Source organism: Taeniopygia guttata, chromosome 2 (genome assembly GCF_048771995.1).
Source record: "Taeniopygia guttata chromosome 2, bTaeGut7.mat, whole genome shotgun sequence".
NCBI lineage: Eukaryota > Metazoa > Chordata > Aves > Passeriformes > Estrildidae > Taeniopygia > Taeniopygia guttata.
This window is the reverse complement of record NC_133026.1, coordinates 43,550,076-43,571,367: the sequence shown is the minus strand read 5'-3', so window position 1 is coordinate 43,571,367 and position 21,292 is coordinate 43,550,076. Positions and strand designations below refer to the sequence as shown.

Below are 21,292 nucleotides of genomic sequence, written 5' to 3'. Positions count from 1 at the left end.
AATCTTGACTGCAGTATGAACACATGCAAGGCACTATCTAATGTCCCAACTCACATGCTTTCCAAACACCCAAGTGTAAGATAAAGCAAGTTGCTATATTAAACCACTCACAATTAAGCAGGTGCTCTGTTCTTCACCTTCCAACTTCCCCCTCCCCACTTTGAGAAGCTAATATAACAAACTTCTCTTGCTAAGCAATTGGAATTCCAAAACAGACAATACATATTTTGCATGCTATCCCAGCTAACATTGATAAAATCTCACCTCTATTATTGCCTTCATCACCAAACCTGCTCCTTTCACAATTGCCATGGAAGGGTGCTAGAACAGAATGTTAACCAAAAAAGTTATCCAAGTGCAAAACCTGAACATGAGATCACCTGTGATTCAGTCTCCTTAACTAATGTACATGACTGTTCTATCTCCAATTCAGTTTTGTGAAAGCTATCTTAAAGAAAATTTCCTACCCTGTATCTTTGAACAAGCATCTCTCATGCAACTCCCAGACAGAATTCCTGGCACTGAACAGCAGTATATATCAGAGAAATTGGAATAATGCTCAGCAAGCTGACTGACACAGCTGACACTAATTAAAAGCAGAAGAAAATACTATTTTTACAGTAAGAAGGCATTGACATTTTAGCTAAAAATGCTACAACCTCTACAGATTTACTACTGAAGAGGATGTTACTCTTGTTTTCTAACTCTTAACTCCCATTTATTGAGAAAGAAACAAAAAGGCAGAAAACTTTCCAGTCAGGGGAAGATCTGTGCATCTGTTGAATCTATCCTAAAGTCCAAGTAGTATTTTACTGTGTTTCTGGAAACAGGTTTTAAGCAGTCTATTTTACAATGATTTGGCATATCATTCACCATAGAATAACCACCTCAATCTGATATCTGCAGGCAAAATAACAGGTCACTAAAACATTCACCAAAATAGAAAAGATTGAGGTACATTAACCAGCTGAAGATAAATCTGTCTTCCAGTAAAAGAAAAGTTCCATGTTCACTGAGTACATGAAACCTCTAATAATAGTGAAAAGTAAGTCTTACCTGAAACAGCTTAAATAGTGTTCTTCCATTAGATGCCACCATTTCCAACAACATGTCAAACTGCTGCCCCTCAGTAGTCTCACTATATGGAGCACATAGGGCAAATGTCAGGAAGTCCAGAAGTGAACTAATTACTAGGGCACCTGTCCCATGATCCTGAAATTAGGAAGACAGGTATGTAACTCAGATACAGTGGTCCGAGAGTATTCATCATGCTGAAGGTGCTCTTCCCTGTCATAGCATTAAAATAGTCTGTAAACAAAAACTACGAGTTTAGAATACTCCATTACTCTGAGTATGGCACTACCCTGGTAAATAATTGGTTTCTAAAGCATATTGACTCAATATGCTTTAGACTCAAACTACTCTTCTCTAGTTTAATCTCACAAATCAGAGTTCACACTATTCTTTTACTTAAAAGAAACATGCAATTTCCATATGAAACATGCAAACACATGTTGCAGGACATTCAAATTCTGCAGTATTGACAGCTATGTCCTAACCTGTCAAGATCCAAGCTTAATTAGAACAAACTTCAGTGCCAGATAGAGCTGTATTTTCAATCGTAGGTGCAAATGCATTCAAAGATACATCTAAATATGACAAAAGCATTTTCATTGCAATTAGGAAAGGCAATTAAGTTTAAATCTGTTTCCAAAATTTGACTTACCACATGAGAATTGAATTTCTCTAGTAGATTTTCTAGAAACTTCTTTGAAGAAAGAAGGGAAGCTTTGTTCAACTGCTCCTGCCTCAAATCATAGTCATCATGCATGGGCTATAAAAAAAGAAGTATTCACTATGCAGTCACATTTCAACCCTCAGTTCCTAACAGCTGTAATCCAAAAGGCACTCTCTCTACACACAAAAAGCACATCCCCTTCAAGTTCAGCAAGAAATCACTGTATAACAAGTTATTCCATGTCTGAACATACTGCAAGTTGAATGGCAGTCCCTATTTCTACATCCTTCAGTACTCTGAAGTTCATATATTCCAAAGTGAAAGAACCTGAAATTTAATACTTACACACATAAGAGCACACAGCATATCAATAGAGGCATGCGTTACTCCATCATTGTTCCTTTTGAGGGCTTTCACAACCTTCACTCCTAATCGTTCTCGAAATCTTTTGAAAGGGAAGCAAAACCACCACGATCAGAGAAGAAACTAAAATCCTAAAATTAAGATGACATCTAGGCAGTGGCCAAGGGGAGTCTGCTCCCACTGCATTTAGCAAGCCAGTACCTTGATATTTTCATAAATTTGAGATTCCTGGTAGGAAAATATTGACTTCACTGTTAACATTCCAAGCACATTCATCAAAATAAAGAAAATGTATCCATGTAGTTACAGGATATTATTTACAGAAAAACCTAAATTTATAAAGATCTCAGACTAAGTGCTTTTGTTACACTTCTCATCATTCTCTATATTATAGTTGCTCTATATTTCCTAGTCAGAAATATTTCAAAGAATTTTTCATTTTCAGAACAATAGACAGTTTTTCTGCTTCCTAATGTTAAAACAAACTCCAAGCACTCTGGACATACTATGGAAGTGCAACCTCCTAACACCATTTTATCTTGTGTTGAACTGAAGACAGCAATGACATCAGCATGCTTTGAGAATGAAGAACTACCTACTTCAAGGACAGATGAAGGTACATGTTAAAAATTTTTCCACTAGGGAAATCATTAAACCATATTTGCCTCAAGACAGAGTATTTAGCACAGGAAGAATCAGCTTCACTTGCAAATGATTACCTGGGATTCTCAATTTGCCTGAAAGCCTGGTGGCAGCCTCATACTACTGGAAACAATCATGTACAGAGTCTTACAGTCCTTTTTAGAAGGGAATTCCATTTCTCATTTTTAGACACAAGTTACTAACAGAAGTTTGAGGCCTATTTTCATCTACTACTTCCAAGCTTGAAGAGACTTTGCACTTACTTTGGAAGCTGAGTAAAGGCAAGGAATCCTGCCTTTGAAGCCACTAGTCGTCTTACTGCTTGGAATTGGCTTTCAAGCTCTGCATTAGATGCTGCAATATCTCCCTCTTGGGAAAGCAATGCTGTTATGGCATTATTAATGAGCTTCTCCTTGTTTTCTGAGAAGAGACCCTGGTAAAAAAATAACAATGATTAATTTCTTTCTGCATTAGCAACATCTTAAAAGGATGGGTAAAGGCTCTATTCTTACATCTTGTGTAACTGCATGCAGGACTCCACTGTAGGAAATGTTAGCATTGAACCTGAACACAGCATCTGCAAAGTTACCATCTGGAAAAAGACATATCAAAAGTTAAGTGTACAGCATCTGACTCAATATCTGGATGCTTTAAAGAGCACTATAAACCCACATAAGAAGCATTAGCTTACTTGGAGGAGCAGCCAAAAACTTCAGATGAAGGCTCTCTACTTCTTCATCCACAGGCATACTGAGTAATCCCCAACGCTGGCCTTTGTGTGTGGAGGTCATTTTCACACAGACATCTCTATTACCAGAGGCTCTCACTCCATCCAATAAGCTAGCCAGGAGAGAATCTCTGGGTTGGGACAATGACACACAAATACAACTTATATCAGAGAAGTGGTGCCAAAGAAAAAAATTTTAAGAGAAACCAGGGGAGAAAAAAAAATCATGTCAGCAAAGGCAGCAATACCTGGAATCTCTTACTAACACTACTGTCAACAGCTACACCTCTGGAAGAAACCACTAACTTCCAGTGTTTCTTTATGCACTGTAAGGAGAGAGCTGACTTACACCCAGTATAGCCAGCTGCAGCCTTTCACTAATGCGATCAATTCTAGATTATCTGTTAATGAGTGACACATGTTGTTAGCCAATTCATCCCTGTGCTTTCTGCAAAACCTCACTTAGCAGGATTAGACTGTATTACAACTGCAAGTGCACTCAGGGACTGTTCTGTTGGCTGTTTTAAATAGAATCAACTAAGACTGTCTCAAGCAGAGAGCTCAAAGGGTTCACAGCCTTCACATTTCCATACTACTTAAGACTGTGCTTTCTTCCCTTGTTTTGGATATACTACTTAGCCAAGTACAGCATACACAGAACTATATTGCTTAGGAGAAACAGGCTGTATCTAACTGTCCAACACCCTTTCATGTGCATCAGAAAACTTCTGGGGAGAGTTGCTCAAAGTTGGGATGAAGGTAAATGGGAGAGATTTAGTTCCTGTAACATATATTGATTTGAAAGTGGCAGACTGCTAGAACAGTAAGGCTTTGAGTTTACCCCTCCAAGGGTCAGAGTTTATAGAAGCTGAGGAACTCCAAGTGCTACAGTAGCAAATTCCATTTGAATCTGTAATGCACAGAAGCTCCAGTTACCTTTCTGTTGAAGAGTATTTCCGAATTTGTCCTTTGATGAATTCAATGGTGAAAAGCTGGGGGTTTTCACAGTCACACACTATTGCAAATACCTGAAAATAAGGGACAAAGATCACATTCATGAAGCAGTGTTATTTTAGCTACTCTACAAATTAAGGCTTACATATACTATCAATTCCTCTCTCTAAAGCCTTTATTTGAAGAAGTGGTAGTGAGAAAGAATGCCCCTTACCTCGCCTAAAGGTTTCAAAGTTGCAATGTTGTAGGTAGCTGGATCCCTCTCAACTAAGCAAGCTTCTGTAAGAGCTAGTACTCTTTTCACAGGTTCCTTGTAAAACAAGAGAGAGGCAAGCTAGGAAAGAGAATACTTAGTACTTAATAGGAACCAAGTATGTTCAGTCTGACAGCCTTACCAAGTGCCTAGGTGTTATTTTTTGAACAACAAACTCTGCTAAAGATGTTATAGATTCATCATTGCTGTACTTTCCAAAGCGAAGGTTCAAGTATTGCTCAAATTCTAGGGCTTCTTTCCTTATCCGCAGAGAGATGCCTATGAAGTTGCCAGCATGCTCTATTGCACTCTTGATAATTTCCTCCCTCTGCTCAGAGGCAAACAGGTGCTGCAAATTTTGTCAAGAAAAGAAATTAACAGGTGAAAAATATGGCACAGCCAAAGAAAATTACAGTTCTATAAATAATCCTCCATTATACACCTAACAGCAGGGAAGGTTCACAGCAGCTGGACTGACCTTTGCTAAATGCATGGTATAGACAGATATTCATTACACAAGAGATCCACTATTAACTTTACATTAGCCTTTAAAAATAAAATCTATAGCAGCTATTCCTAAAGGATACCCTGCTACACATTAGTGTGCCACCAAAGTTATGGTCTGCCTGTCCACTCTTGGCAACAGACCCTGACAGCCTGGCAGGAGTGAGGACTCAGAGAAAGCAACTGGGGCTACCACTGGTGATCTTTAAGGTTAGGGCAGCTCTAGAGGATCAATTATATATTGCTAATTTTATGCCAGAGAAAAGCATGCTGCAATACAAAAGACATGGAAACCCTCACTGAGTCGTATTTTGTTAGTAGAGACTGAGCTATACCTAGAAGTTAATTTATGGTTCATAACGTAAAGATCCTTTTCAGTGTTTGAAGTACAGTACACAGAAACCCTGTTACCATTTTAGAACCAACATTACACTACAGTATTTCCCAAGCAAAGCTGCCAAGTAATCAGATCACAGGTCTAAAGAGGCAATGGCATCACTGATCAATCTATTTCTAAACTGAATCCCTACATCGGTTAGGTATATTTGTAACACACTAATATAAATTTGAGAAATGACAGGAAATTCCACATCCACATTACATTCATATTTACTGCCTAGATATCTCATCCTTTTCAGTCCTTAAACATGCAATACACACACACAAAACCACCCACACCAAAAACTGTAACCAAACCCATATCAATACGCTCTCAAATATTTTAATTACTATCCTTTCCTTTTAGGCTCTGTCCACAAGCCTTGAGGCTCCACAACTGAGACACAAAGATGCACATACTTGTATGCTCCAACTGTGTTTAAGACTCATTATTAAATATGCAGCTATAAATATCCTAAGAACCATACCAAGACATTTTGATTTAATACTCACCAATCTACTAAATCCTCCATAGAGGATACAGAAGCCTCCCTGATAGCCAGTAATATCAACAAAGCCTTCAATATTTCTGTAGTCATAGGAGCACAGGACCTTATTTGTTGCAGGATCAATTTGGTCGATACCTCCAGGAGTCACTTCCAGAATCACAGGTTTCCTCGTATCACTCCAGTGATGCTTATAGCAATTATACCTCTGCAGAGAGAGCTACTTTTAGACATCTATGCACACTCCTTTACTACACAACAGTAGTTCTCTACTGATCTAGTAAGCTAAAAAAAATATTTAATTTCCCTTAATACTCTTATCTATATTAAGAACACTATGAAGCAAAGGAAAGCAGCTGTAGCTGTCAATTGACAAGGAGGTCATAGCTTAAACAATGCACGGTGAAGCAAGAACAGAATCCCAAAAGAAACACTCCCAAAGGAAGTAAGTTCTCTTGTTGCAGAAGGTGGTCTACTCAGACTTCTGAACACTGTGGTTAGACGAGGAAATAGCATTTACACCAAATGCTATTATTCAGCTAATTAAATCAAGTTCAGGTAAGTTTGGCACTGTAGTGACAATTTTTCATCTCCTGCAGTCACATTCCATTACAAATACAAACTTACTTACCTGCAAAAGTCAGGGGTCTGCTGTAAACTATGGTAAGACAAAGGGGATCCCCACATTCCAGCAGTGTTACTATGCTCATGACTGAAGATTTATTCTATGCAATACTTTAAGCACTTGAAGTGCTATTTTCTGTGACCAAAAGACAAATATAAAGTCCAGCTCTGTAGACTGCATTGCTTATTACTGTATTACCACAATTCAGTAAATGTCAATCTTGTCTGTAATCTGACCTACAGAAATCCTAAGAAGCATCAAATGTTCAGGATGTTATACAGAAAACATTTAATTAGGAAGCAAAGCAAACATTGACTAATGAATCAATGTTTTTCTCGTCTCCAGATAAGAACTTCGCATAGCACAGCCTATATTTCAACATTCATAACCCATGTACAAGTACAAGGATCAGGCCAATCGAAGAGAGCTCAAATATTCTACTGGTAAAGAGGTTCCCACTGCTTTTGAACTCAATTTTCTCTTCTCAACTACTTCAGATCCAAATACACAAAAGCTATTTTAGGTAACACATATAGCACAAGCATAAAACACATGAACAAAGTAGAAGTCTGAGTCTTTAGATCATTTCCTTAAACTGCACATGATGCAGGTAAGCCAGACACTCACCCGTCCTGTGATTTTTCCTTCTGAGAAGTCTGTCCTGAATCTCTGTTTTTAAAAAAGTTAACAGACAATGAATGCAAATACGACAACCTATCTATCCAGAAAGTCTACATTTAAGCTGACTCCATTTTATGGGCCTCATATTAAGCCTCCTCAGAAGGCTCACCATTCTACTGCAGTTTAATATATTAAATATTTGTAGCTTTATTCACTCGTTACAAATCAAAGTACTTACTCTAACTGACACTAGATCAAGATCATTAACATAACAGCCCAAAAAACTTGGCTTCCTACTTTTTATGCAGGGAAAGAAAGCATAATACACTACCACAAATGGTAACTAAGTACTTACTGCTCGATTCAAGAAAATAAGAATAAAAATCTTACCAGTGCCTCTGTAAGGAGTTCTGTTCTGTGCTCTGTGGAAAACTTAAGTGTCTCAGATTTTTTCCCGCTCCCTTTGCGAAAAGTGAGACTAAATTCTGTTCCTTGTCCTTTTCCAACAGGAGAAATACTACAGATATCTCCATAAGGCCACTATACAATTGAAAGTAATTAGGTAATACTGTTAGTAATTTTAAAGCTACATCGCTCCCTTCCAAAACCCCTTAGAACCTTTAATAACCCTGTAACAAAGTGACAGCATGAGCTTGAGCTTCCTATTTGATACCGTGCAAAGTAACTAAGTGTCCCGATTCCCTTCAGGGACATAGCTTAGCAGTGATCAAACTTAGCCTGGTTCCTTTGCAAATGCAAACTACTACTTGTTGGCTAATAAAGAGAAATTGCCTAAAAAGTACAAACGCCAGTATTTGTAGAGTTAGTGAAGGCAACACAGACCTTCTGTTATGTGTGGTTTTGTACATAGCTGACACATCTTCTAGTTTTTCTAAGATCTTGTCAGACTAGATGGTTTCTTAAGCCTGAATGCCACTATTCACTCCGAACATGTGATAATGTTCATAAGTATGATACAGAACATAAGTCAAAATCAACTTCAAAAATGACAGTTACCTGATTTGTAACTTCCAGCGTGTTGGGGTTGTATGTGGTGATGGCATGGGTTCCAACTGAAAAGACTCGTTTATATCTAGAATACAAGAGAGTATTAAGTTTCTTCAGAAGCCACTGGAAAACCCGTGCTGAATTGCAAAAATGATGTTAAGATGATATACAGAGGTTTTTGTTAGGAAATGGATATGGAATTTTCTTTGTTGTTACTTGCAGTTTACTCTTATAATACGTTAAGCTCTTCTGTTCTATATATCTATAAAGAGGACCTACAAGTTAAATACTATTAAATAGATTTATTTATGCATACCTTTTCCTAAGTTAGTGATTAAGTCAGTATCAAAGACTCATGGAACTTGCACTGAAAGGTACTATCAGACCAGAATAAATTTCAAGAAGGCTACACAGGCGGGGAAAAAATACCTAACCATTCCTGCGATAGTCTGAAGCATCTGTCTGAAGCTGTCTCAGCCAACTGTTTTAACACAAAATCCAACTTACACAACTGGCCACAATACTGTACCAAGTCAAAGCACTGCTATGGTCAAGCCTAATTTTCTTCATCTTGAGGGAAGCCAAAGCTACCTAGCTCTAGAAAGACTCAGATCACCAAAGCCACAGCCATTGCACATTGATACCACAGATACGTTAACTGTCACAGGGCTTAAAGAATAGCAAGGTAGTTGCTTGTGTTTCAGATGGATCAGACACAAGAAGCAGTGAGCTAAAGCTACAGAATTCAGATGCATCAAGGGCAAAATCAAAGCCTTAACATGGTTTAACTTCCTAGATAATCTTCAAAATGTACCCTGAACAAATAAAGACTCTCTACATATTTCTGAATCTGAAAGCTTCGACACATAACTAAGCAGAGACTGAAACAATAGATAATTAATAATACCTTATTACTTGCACAAACCATGTTCTAGGGTGCTTCCATCTGGAAGCCATCCAGCCCAAAAAGTAAAGCCAAACCTGAGCCAGAGCCAGTACTAGCAAGTATTCTCTGACTAAAGAAACATCATCTGAACATGGATGCCTTTCTTGAACTTGAATCAAATAAAAATAATTTTGGCTCATTGGCCATATTAAAACTGATTCAGTGTAAAAATTTAAGGTTCAGTTCTAGGTAAACTGTGGGTTTGCTTGGAAAAGATATTAACAACAGATGCTTAATTAATCTGAATCTGTGTCATGTTAGACTGCATCAAGAACCAGCAGGTCATGTCTTCCATCCTTTTCTGCATTCTTGTGTTGCAGTCCTTTCTCGTCTCTCACTTGACAGGTCGGTAGCACAAGCCATCATTTCTGTAGAAAGTCAAATTTCGTATGGGCTTCAAATATATTCAGAGCAGCTCTAACATATCCCTTATGACAGGAAGGTCAAGAGCATCTATCGACAGTCAGGCAATCAGACAAACTTAATACCCTTCCAATTTCCATTATTATTAAAATAGACCAGTGTAGGTTGAAGCCTTTACCAACCCAGAGTTTACTTAGAAATTAAAACAAGTACTTATTTTCTTTAAAGCTTAGGAACATCTGTATGGAACTGAACTGCCACGTTAAGGATTGTTTAACATGTTTGCAAAACATATTTGTTTTTCCACATAGCTGAAATTTCCTTATTTAAGATGCAGGTCAAGGAAGTCATGAAGTAATGAAGCAGAATGTTTGAAGCTACTCTAGCTGCTAATAATTCCACTATATTCAGCCTGTTAAAGAATGCTCCAGTTCTTAGTTTATAAGAAGAAACCAACTGTTCCCTCTCTTCTTGTTGCACAATTTAGGTAGGTTTTCTGTCTTTTATGTGACTTATTTATAAGATTCATTTAAGTTCTTTAGAACAGCATGTCACAAGTAATAAAGCTCTTTATTACTTGCTCAAGGTTTTGTTTACTTACTTAGCCTACTATGAGCTGCACAGAGCTTTGTGGCAGAGTAAGGATTTGCAACCATTACACATAACTAAAGACCAGCATGCAAACATCATAGCCCCTTCTTTTTCTCCCCTTATGCTCAAGCCTACATTTCAAGATCCAGGAAGCATTTATTATCCAGCATTCTTAATATGTGATAGGACAAGGAACACAAGACAGAACAGCAGTTTTGCTGGGTTGCCATTTCCCTTGTTTCCTCTCCCTAGGTAAATTCAGAAGAACCAAGTCTTGTTTCATGAACAGAGGAGATTCAGAAGTCAACTCTTACATGTGGCCTACTCTTGTTCATAACTTCACCTATAAATATTTAAGAAGGGTATTCATACCCCCAGGACTTGAAAGGTTTACTATTAATTATCTCTCAAACTACTCTGCAGTACTGTCTAATCCCAGGCTGTTTTGAGAAAAGTTGAAGCAAATGTCCTCTTCTCCATAAAAGGCTATGGCCTGTTCCCTAGTTATTTCAAAGCACTGGTGAGATTTTTTCAATCACAATGAAACTGGCAGATAAATTTCATACCACCACACCCAACTAAAAAAGCAATCTTCATTAACTTTACAGATCGACAGAACACTGGAACATCATCATTTGCACTACTGGAAAATATTTTATGGACACACAGAGCATTAGTCACGTTCAAAGTGACTAACTCTACAAGTAGTCAAAATTATTCAGGCTCATTTAGCACCACACATTAAGTTACTGGCTTTTTTAATGTTATACATAGATTATACTGAGAATGTATAACTATGAACTGAGTGGAGTAAAGAATTCAAATAGATAATTAATAAAGTCCAAAATAAACTTCTGCTGCAACAAACAAGAGGCAACTAATTACTAAATACTTCTTTCCCCCTCACTATAAAAGAATTAAGCACACCACTGAATTTTTACACTAAATCTGTTCTAGGCACCAGACTTAGCCTGAAGTTCTATAAGAATTCCCTAAGTATACCAGAGCATTACCATCAAGGTTCAAAATCATAACTTCAAGAGCTTGCCTCAGGCTCTTTAATGAGAGGAGTTGGGCAAAAGAAGAAATCTGAGGTTTATGTATTTAATTTTCACCAACTGGCTCAAATCCCATGCACACTAAACTTGCACGTATGCTATAGAAAATTCTGAGGAAGAGACCAGATATTTTTGGTTGGGGAACAGAAAGATTAGGAGGAATAAACTGCTCTAATATTCTTCTGCAATATAGTATCTTATTGTTATTAAGGGAAGTAGTTTCTTCATCCATGCTCACACAATTCCAAATGCATGGATCATAACTCACAAAAGACTCAATTTACACAAGTACAATTCTACTGAGAAAAACTAAATATTACACAATTTGTGTCAAGTCAATCAAAACTCTGACTTGGTAGAGGAAAGATTTTGTACTCAGAGAGCTGCTCAATGTAGTCTGGACTCAGAACTACCCAGGATTTTAATTTTTGCTGACAAAAAAAGCAGGGAGCTCTTTGATTAGACATTGAAGCAATCTCATGTTTCTTCAAAGCACAGCTGTGAGAGATCTGTGACTGCTGCTCCTTGCAAGCCCATTCTCCTTTCCTTTTCAGTATTCACAGTCTTTGATAGGATGAATGTGTCAGACAAAAAAATCAACCAGTTTCAATTTACTGGTCAAACAAGATATTTGGACAACACATCTTCATAAAACCATTAGAATCAAGCAGTTCTCATGTTCCTAAGGTGCAGATAACCCACTCTTTGTTATGTTGATGTTTGCACAGCAAGGAAAAACCTCATTTTGCAGAGATACTAGGCATGTGAAAAGGAACAGTGGATAAGAAGACCAAATAAAGTCCTGTAACAGTCGACTTCAGATGCAGCATAACAGATACCAGTTATGATAACTTAGTGGATAATTTTATTAGACATTCCCAAGCTTATGAAGACAGAAGCATCACCAAAAATTCATTTTTAGATCCAAGACCCCCATTAAGATCTGGTTAATTTCTATTAGAATTCTTCAAGTTATCTCAGTTAGTAGCCTAACGGATAATCTGATACACAACTTCTTAAGTGTATATGTGGACTAGTGATCCTCATCAATTAAAACACTACTCCTCCATAAACCTGTTTTGAGAAGAAACATTTCCATCTTAAATTTAGTGCTTTGTATAGTAAGTTGAGAAGACTCAGAAACTGGTGAGGTCAGGTGGTCCATTTCAGAGCAGTGTGGGAACATAAGCAAAGGAAAGCTAAACCAAAATGTTTAAAATCCAAACTGATTCTAGTGAAGATACATTCAGTTCAGACACTGAGCAGCAGAAGCCTTTAGTTCAATTTTCATTCATCAGTTGGATGAAGTTAAAACTACGCAGTTAAATCCAATAAAAGAGAGAAAAATGTCACACAAAACTTTAAAAACAAAAATCCAAAATTAACAAACTTCAAACTACTTACTTTCCCCTCCATGAATGTTTTGTTGTGTAGAAACAAGCAAGATCTCTGTTTTCTCTAATTATATTCATTCTGCGCCAAGATCTGAAAACAAAGGAGACATCCTGTTAGTACTCAGGATTCTTATTTAAAACAAAAGTTTATCACAAATCATCAATATGCTTCAAGACGAAAAGACTTTGTTTTTAAACTTAAGTTTATCAAACAATACATGGACCAAGTTGCAAAATTATTATTGGTTTCTTCACTGCATTTGTTACACTAACTATACTATTAAGGAATTAATATTACACTATTAGTGTAATTAATATTACACTATTAGTGTAACAGGTTCCAGTAAGCTATGCCACATTTGCCATATTACCAGCACTCTACTTTCACTGCATCTTTGTACATTCAAATTCAAGTATATTTTATGTCATCTCCAAAATACTTTGCTCTCAAAAATTATATTATATAAAATTATTTGAGTATCCTCTACCTGTAACGCCAGCTAAATCAAAGTCCTACTGCAATTCTGAAATAAATAGTAAGGAGATATCTGGATCCATAGAACAGTTTGTTTTCCAGTCTGAATCAGAACTTGAGGTTGAGAAACTTACTTACTAGCTAAGCATTATGATTGAAGAGCTGACTAAGTACCATTCCTGTGCTGTAAAAGTTTAAGCAATCTCACCACTAACATCCTGACAAGCTTATTTCACAGAGTGAATATCTATTCCCTAAACACGCACACAGAGAATTTAGTGAAACTTGCCCACAATTGCTTGAGTAGATAGGAGCTGGCAAGTACTAAGGAATGCTTCTAAACACTACTATTTTCAATGCCTGAAACAAATGCATATTGAGTAGTTAGGAAATTAATCTCCCTTTTACTTCACTATGTTGTATTGCATATACAATGAACTTAAGCAGATATTCCCTGATTAAGTACAAAAGTGAAGTTGTTACTCTCCATTTACTGCTACAGCATTAGCTTTATTTTCAAATGGGTTAAATCAGGCTTCCCTGTAACTGTTTGAAAACTGGTACTACTCTCAGGTTCACACCAATAACACAGCGGCATCCCCAAAATATCACACATAATACTGGTCTGCAAGAACACAGCTTGCCTGAAGCAACTCTCAAGCAACCCAATGACAGTCAGTACCCCACTGAAAGTTAAATAACAACCCATTATCTTTTTACATTCAGCTAACTCTGACTTATCAAAGGAAGATTTCTTATTTTGAGATGGATGACCTGCAACATTAGCTCATTGCTAATTTCTACCCTCTATGACTTCAGGTTATTTTCTTTTTGAGTAAAGGCTGTAGCAGTTATGGAGTCATAAGCATGAAGAACGGATAACCTGCTCAAAAATGAACTCTAGAATTCCTTCCCTCAGACAAAGAGCCAGCACAATCATCACTACCTACTGAAGGAAACTTGAAGTACTGCCTCTGGGAAGAGAGAAGAGCAGTATTTACGTATTTCAATGACTCAGTCTTTGAGTCAAATCTTCAGAGTTAATATTCCAATGACCCGTGGCAAGTTAAAATTCTCTAAAGCCAGTTTTTGGAAACAAAGTTTTATGAGGGGCAGGATATTCAACAGCATTATTGCTACTGACTGCTGACAGCATCTACTTGGACCCATGCATTTGACACTGTCCCACCTGACATCCCTGCCCCTAAACTAAAATAACACAGATTTGACAGATGGACCACTCAGTGGATAGGGAATTGTCTGGAGGGTTGCACTCAAGCAGATGCAGTCAATGGTTCAATGTTAAAGTGGAGATAGTGACAAGCGGCATTCCTCAGGGGTAAAGACTGAGACTGCCACTGGGTTAACGGCTTTGTCAGGGATATGGACAGTGGATTCTCTGCAAGTTGATGATACCAAGCAGTGTGGTGCAATCGACAGGCAGGAGGGAAGGGATGACATCTAAAGGGACTCTGACAGGTGGGAGAGGAGAGTCTGTGCCAACCTCACAAAGTTCAACAAGACCACATGCAAGACTCTGCAGCTGGGCTGGGCCATCCCAAGCACAAGCCTGGTAGAGAATAGCTTGAAAGCAGTCCTGAGGAGGATCTGGGTGTGTTGGTTGATGAGAAATTTGACACAACCCAGCAATGTGTGCTCAGAGCCCAGAACCACATTCTGGGCTGCATCAAATGAAAACTGGCCAGCAGACCAAGGGAGGCAATTCTTCTGCTCTGCTCTACGCTTGTGAGACCTCACCTGCAGTACTGTGTCGAGCTCTGGAGCTCCCAACATAAGAAGGGGCTGGTCCACACCTTTTGGACTCTAGATAATCTAGAGAGAGACACAAAGACGGCCAGGGAGGGAGCTGGAGCACCTCTTCTATGGAGACACACTGAGATCTGGGGTTGTGCAGCCTGGAGAAAAAGCAGCTCCAGGGCTTAGAGCAGCCTTTCGGTACCTAATGGGACCTACAAGAAAGCCAGAGAGGGGCTTTGGGCATAGAGTGACAGCTTTAAACTGAAAGAGGGGAGGGTTAGGTTAGCTGTTAGGATTAAATTCTTTATTGTGAGGATGGTGAGGCACTGGAACAGGTTGCCAAGAGAAGTTCTGGACACTCCATTACACCAGCTCTGGAAGTGCTCCAGGTCAGGTTGGATGGGGCTTAGAGCAATTTGGTCAAGTGAAAAGTGTTCCTGCCCATGGCAGTAAGGTTGGAACTAAATGACCTTCAAGGTCCTTCCCAACCCAAAGCATTCATTGATTACTCCTGAAGTTCTCCATTTCGCTTGGTTTCAGAACTATTATTATTATTACCATGGATAAGAATCAAAAGAGCACGCTCTATCCAAACTACACAGATCTTACTGTATAGTAGCACACTTTAGATCTAATAATTTTGTTTTAAATTTATCTTTCAGAACAACATTCCATCTACTCAATCTTCATGCCTCTCTTTCAAAGCCATTTTCTTGACATTGACTAAAGTATTAGTAAAAATAAAATAAGAGGCTTATAACAAGACTAGCTCTACTAAGTACAGGATTAAAAGAGCTATTTATCTGTAATTCCAGTTTCACCAATACCAGACTCCTCTGACCAGCTCTATTAGGACTCTCACACCTGAGCACTGCTTGCTCTAGAGTATTTAAAGCAAGATGTTCTCAAGGTTGCAAATACCTGCTCCTATAATACAGAACTAAGAAACATTCATTTATGAACTACCAGCAGCTTCCAGAAATTGTAACACCAACATCTAACTAGAATCAGGATACTGATACATGAAGTATTGTACCTGAAGTGCAAGTGACAAATTCGCCAGAGTGCTCTTTTGTTTAGATGAAAACCACTAAAATCATTTAGCTTTGATGCTTTACTCATTGTGCTTCTGGACAGTGATAGCAACCACCCCTCCCACTGAGGAGACTACCACAGGGGTAGCAAATTTAGTAACAATTAATTCTTGTACCCATTTTCCAGCAGTTTAACAGACAGAAAAGGCAAACAATAGCCTAGTGTTCTGAGCTGCTGTGGTAAAGCCCAGCAATTATTTACTGGTTATCATTGATTCCACAATAAGAACATGAAAAAAAATAGTTCATACCAAAGACAAAGATACTTAAGAAAAAAACCAAGAATTTCCTCTTCCTTCACTCATTCCAGCAGAACCGGCGTGGCATCCCTCTTGTACTATCCACATTGTGATGCACTGCAATTTTAGCACGTAAGCCAATATAACCATTGACTTTGCAGAACACATCAGGCTTTACCATTAATCAAGTTTAGCCATATTACCAGCGTAAGCTATAGTGCCCTGCTTAGTTACATATTAATTTCCTAAAATAAGAAAACATTCCTGTTACTTTTGCCACTTCTTCCTGCATTCAATAGACATTGAAAAAGTTGCCTCACTTAACACAAAAATTGATTGAAATTTAGCTCACTCCAAGAGCATCCAGGACAATAAGGCACTAACCTGAGCAATCACCTTTATATTCTGGAATACCTAGGAGTAGAGGAGTCACAACTTCAAAGGTTATTTTGAATATTTCTTAGCACAGCTATTGCATATCCCCTACTGATGGTTTTCAAAGGTTTGATACTACAGAAACACCCAGCTGTTCTATTTCCGCTGGAATAGAGGCAAAAACTACTTTGAGAGTAGCAGTTTGTAAACACGGTTTTCTTGGCTGAGAGTGGGCATGTTGAACACAGACTGTAGTCAAATAATCCAAGGATTCTGCAGGCAAAGTATTGTCTACAACTTGCAACTTCTTTTGGGAGTATAACTAAAGCACTCTCCAAAATATCCCCTGGATATTTTAATCAGCTTTTTTATAGGACTGAAGTTCAACAATACTTTCCTATTTGGTTCCTGTAGTACTGTAAATAGTAGTGAAACAGCTTTAGGGGAAGAGCTGAAACCACATTTTTGAGTGTCCCATGTACCAGAAATAGCAATCTCTTAAACCAAGGGCCTGAACTGCTTCCAGGACTCCCCCTGCCTCAGAGTTTAAGCTACGCAGTATCATAGAATAGTTTGAGTTGAAAGGGATCTTTTACACAATTTATATTCAACTTGCATGCACCTTCCACTTTTCCAGGATTTCACATTCTTGAGACAAAACTACCATCTGGGAAAACAATCTATTTCAGGAAACTGAGACAAGTCAGTCTCAAACCAGCACTTGTGGAGTCAGAAGAAAAGCTGTGACCTTGCATTCATCAAAACAATAGGCACAGCTGTAATTACACGTAAGTTTCCTTCAATTTATTAAATAAAGTGAGAAGTTTGGACAGGAGTTCAAAGTTGAGTTTTTTCCTGATTATATTATCTCTCTCTTATTACAAAGTCTCAATATCTTTCTTAAACAAAGGTTTAACAAGGTAGGATTCAGAGCCCCACATAGAATTATTACTCTGTCCCACTGCAGGGAGGAGTAAAATAAATGCTGATAAGAAACTGAAGTTTCTTGGGCAAAAGAGGAAGAGAAATGCAGATAAGAAACTGTGATTTTGTTTTAAAAATTTATTCCAGCATAGCTGAATACTATTTAGAGTTCCTGGAAAGTCTTTACTACTTTACAGGACAGATACTCATAGCAAACTCAAGTGTGACTTTTCTGAGAGAGAGAAGACATACTATGAGCACAAAAAAAGGAACCAACTGGAAAGCAATGAGAGCAAAACACTTAAAGAAACCCTAAGGTTCTGTTATTCTGTGGTTCTACATACCTGCCTGCTACCTTAAAGGTCTGGAGCCTGATTTCCAGTCATCTACACCTCTGTAGCTTTAAAACCATTATTTAAATAAGTGAGTTTTCCTGCACTGAAACGTTTTAGCTGTCTACATTTCAACCTCCTCTTTCATTGCTGTGGTCACTAAGTGGCAGCATTTTGCCTTCAGACAGAATTTTTCTAACAAGCACTAACTTTTCCTCTTCCTTGAACAGTACTCTTCTAAAGTACTACAGCCTAATTAGTTGTAGAAACAGGTTTCATCTATAGTGTAGGAACTCCTTTTTGTAAGAAGGGGAAGAGATAATCCACCAGATCCTACATGTAACCTGCCTCAGTAATAGCAGCAATCCCACCTTCGGCAGCCCAGAACAGAAACCGGCTGAGAATTTCAGCCTTACTACTGCCAAAAATGATGGTGACATTAGAGCCCATCCTCCAGGTGACCCATTCCCTCACTGAGGATCAGTGTTAAGGATAAGAATAAGGGTGGAAGATTCTGGTTTTCTTTTAAATTTATATTAGCATTCTGCTTTACCAGTGAACCAATCTGATTCACCAGCTAGACAAGTAAGTATCAGAACAAAAGTATATACTCACTAAGGGAAGGAAGAAAAAAAAAAATAATGTTCCTTCCAGTCATAGTTTATCAATCCTGTCATATTTCTTCAGAATAATGTTCTGTTTTATTAGTGAGGCAAGAAAGCGGTTACTTTTTTGACACAAGATTAGTTTTTTGGAAACAAATAAGGAAGCTAAGCAGTTGAAGGTTAACACTTCAAGACACAGTTGAATGCCAGCAGAAGAATTATTAAGTCAGTAAGTTTCACTTACTGAGCTTCAAACAAGTTAAAAGCAAAGTCACCTCCACAGTATAAAAAACAGATCTGGCTTTAAAGACCAAGCCTCAGCATATCACTTAAAATCTGGAAATACAAAGTGATTCAGTCCCTCAGGACAAGTATGTGTTTGGAAACTATGAAAAATACCATATGACACCCAGAGAAGCAAGCAATACATACAAAAGAAATCTTCTAAAAAATGTGTTCCAATAAAGCCAAAAGACAAGGTTAAAGTTTCTGGAAAGTCTATACCACACAGGGACAGAAATGCAACTCTGTCTCCAACCACTGAGGTATTTGCTGCAAGTGGAAAAAACTGCCAGTAGTAATAGAAAGGCACCAGTAACTTCTAGTTAAGTGTTCTGGTACTTGGCTGCCTGTAGTAGGCTAGAATTAGACCAAGCTGCACATCTATGAATTGAAGCAGGCTAAAGCCAAGCATAATTTTCACATCTGTGATACTGGTCCTGTTATTTTGATTTAATTCATCAGACTGTTCATAAAGTATCTTTCTAACTCAATCCTAAAATGAAACTGAACTCACTAGTAGTCCCTTCAACAGCCTCCTCCTTTTCAACAGATGTCACTACATGCAAGTAGCCTATGCAGGCGAATCTAGTAATCAACAAAAAAGTCTTCAGCTTCAGAGAACTTAAATTGTAAAACAACGACCATGTTCTGAAATGCGGTGTTATCTAACGAGCACTACATAACATGAAACAAAGCAGTTATCTACTCAATTGCATCTACTCCAACCACCGCTAATCTTATTCCGAAAGAGCACAAGAGAGAAAGAGAAATTACATTTCAGACTACATTAACTTCAAATGCAGCCACACAGCAGAGATTAAGTGCATTCACAGGAAGTCTCTGAATAAACTTCTAGGCCTGTGTTTCCCCCCAAGCAGAATAGTCAAACACTACCTCAGCTTGAGAGCACCAAGCCAAAAAGAGAAAAAATACCTCTTCCTCCCAAACTGAAGTGCTAAGACAACATTTTCATGGCCCACAACTCAGCCCTCAGTAGAGGCACAGCTATGAAGGCACAAACTTCCCACCACCCAACAGGAAAATCTATCCCAAAGACTTCTGGCAGCTCACCGCAGACAGAAAACCATCCAATATGACTACTTGTTTTGAGTTTCAGAAAACAAAAAGCAAGCTAAAAGCATGCATGGAAAAAACCCAAATGCTCGTGGCAAAATAAGAGCTTTAAGGGTAGATTTTCTGGAAAGTGCATCTAGTTATGCTCATGTTCTTCAGGCATACTGTCAGCACTCAAAAAAGAAATAAAATCTCATCTCTGTGAAAGCATATCTCTGCCACATCTCTCCCACCCTTCATAAATTATTTCCTAAAGCATCTCCTGACGCGTATATTTTGATCTGAGGGTAGGAGGAGGAAAATAACGTGTCTTTTCTTAATGGACATGTCAATACTGCTCTAAGAAAGAGGACAAATTCTGCCCGCAGGCTACAGAAGCCGCATCAGGTGCGGGGCATGCCGAGCGAAGCACCGGGCGGGCTGAGGCAGGAGAACAACCCCAGCCCTCTCCTCGGATACAGGAAGCGAAGGGCTGCGAGCGGCTGGCGGCAGGTACCACGCTGGGACAAGGGACGCCGGCTCACAGCCCCAGGCCCCTCAGGGCTGGGGCAGGAGCGGGGCTGTGCCGGCAGCATCAGCCCCCGGGCGGCAGAGCGAGCGCTGCCCCAGCCCCGACCCCGCTCCCCGCAGGCCGGGCGCGCCCCCGCCCGCCAACCCGGCCCCGAGCAGCGCCCCAAACCGTGGAAGGAGGCGGGGGCTGCCGCCGGCCCCGAGCAGCGCCCGGGACCGTGGAAGGAGGCGGGGGCTGCCGCCGCCCCCTTACATCCCCCGCCGCTGGGATTTACCTGGCCGGGGAGCCCGCGCTGCCCGGACCTGCCCCCACCAGCAATGCGCCTTCACGGCGATAAGGGCGAAGGGGCACTGAGCGGAGCTCTCACCCCTCACCCTCCGGCCGGCCGGGCGGGCGGCAGCCGCTACACCGCTCCCACTGCCTCAGAGCCTAGCGCTGGAGGCCGCCATCTTAGCACGGGCAGCGAGACCGCCCCCTCGGCGCAGCCGCCGTGCGGCCCGGGGCCGTCATGGGACACGGTCACCTGATGTGCTCCGCGCTGCCTCCCGCTTCCCGCAGCGCTCCCTCCCTCCCTCCTTCCTTCCTACCCTCGCCCCTTGCCCTGCCCTGCCTTATTCTGCCGGGAACCGGCATGGCTCCGTGCGCAGGCGCCGCGCCGCCGGGGGCAAATTCCTCTCCGCGCTCCCCCTGCGCGTCCCCTCAGGAGTGTCGGTGACCGGTGCGCTCCCGCCGAGCGTCTCCAGGCCGTGAAAAGCGCGTTGGACAGTTAAAAAGCCGGAGCACGCTGTTTAATTATGCACATTACTTACGTGACTGTAAAAGCGATGTTAAAATGCCACATTAAGGCTGCGGAAAGTGAATCACTGATTTTTGTGGTTGGCGAACCACCCTCCAGATTTGTTACGGGACTCTTGAGCTCCCCGTCAACTTCCCCATATTCTGAACCAGATAT

At 39.7% G+C, this 21,292-nt stretch overlaps 1 protein-coding gene across 3 annotated transcripts in view; it reads right to left on the bottom strand.

Annotated features, from left to right (window-relative positions):
- Positions 1–20,789, bottom strand: part of DNAJC13 (DnaJ heat shock protein family (Hsp40) member C13) — a 56,893-nt gene extending 36,104 nt beyond the window's left edge. For 2 of the 3 annotated variants that reach the window (XR_003958621.4, XM_012571680.5), the window contains exons 1-16: positions 20,615–20,755; positions 12,682–12,762; positions 8,329–8,404; positions 7,702–7,851; positions 7,318–7,359; positions 6,073–6,273; positions 4,820–5,026; positions 4,639–4,734; positions 4,407–4,498; positions 3,435–3,601; positions 3,256–3,335; positions 3,007–3,176; positions 2,084–2,183; positions 1,727–1,834; positions 1,057–1,212; positions 265–321 (exon numbers count right to left, since the gene is read on the bottom strand). Coding sequence is in view for 2 of the 3 variants with exons in the window: in XM_012571680.5 (XP_012427134.4) it covers positions 265–321; positions 1,057–1,212; positions 1,727–1,834; positions 2,084–2,183; positions 3,007–3,176; positions 3,256–3,335; positions 3,435–3,601; positions 4,407–4,498; positions 4,639–4,734; positions 4,820–5,026; positions 6,073–6,273; positions 7,318–7,359; positions 7,702–7,851; positions 8,329–8,404; positions 12,682–12,749 (1,770 nt within the window). In the remaining variant the exon portion in view is untranslated. Of the gene's footprint in view, positions 1–264; positions 322–1,056; positions 1,213–1,726; positions 1,835–2,083; positions 2,184–3,006; positions 3,177–3,255; positions 3,336–3,434; positions 3,602–4,406; positions 4,499–4,638; positions 4,735–4,819; positions 5,027–6,072; positions 6,274–7,317; positions 7,360–7,701; positions 7,852–8,328; positions 8,405–12,681; positions 12,763–20,614 lie in introns of all 3 variants that reach the window. The other variant, XM_030265085.4, reaches the window with a different exon arrangement.
- Between the last annotated feature and the right edge of the window lie 503 nt (positions 20,790–21,292).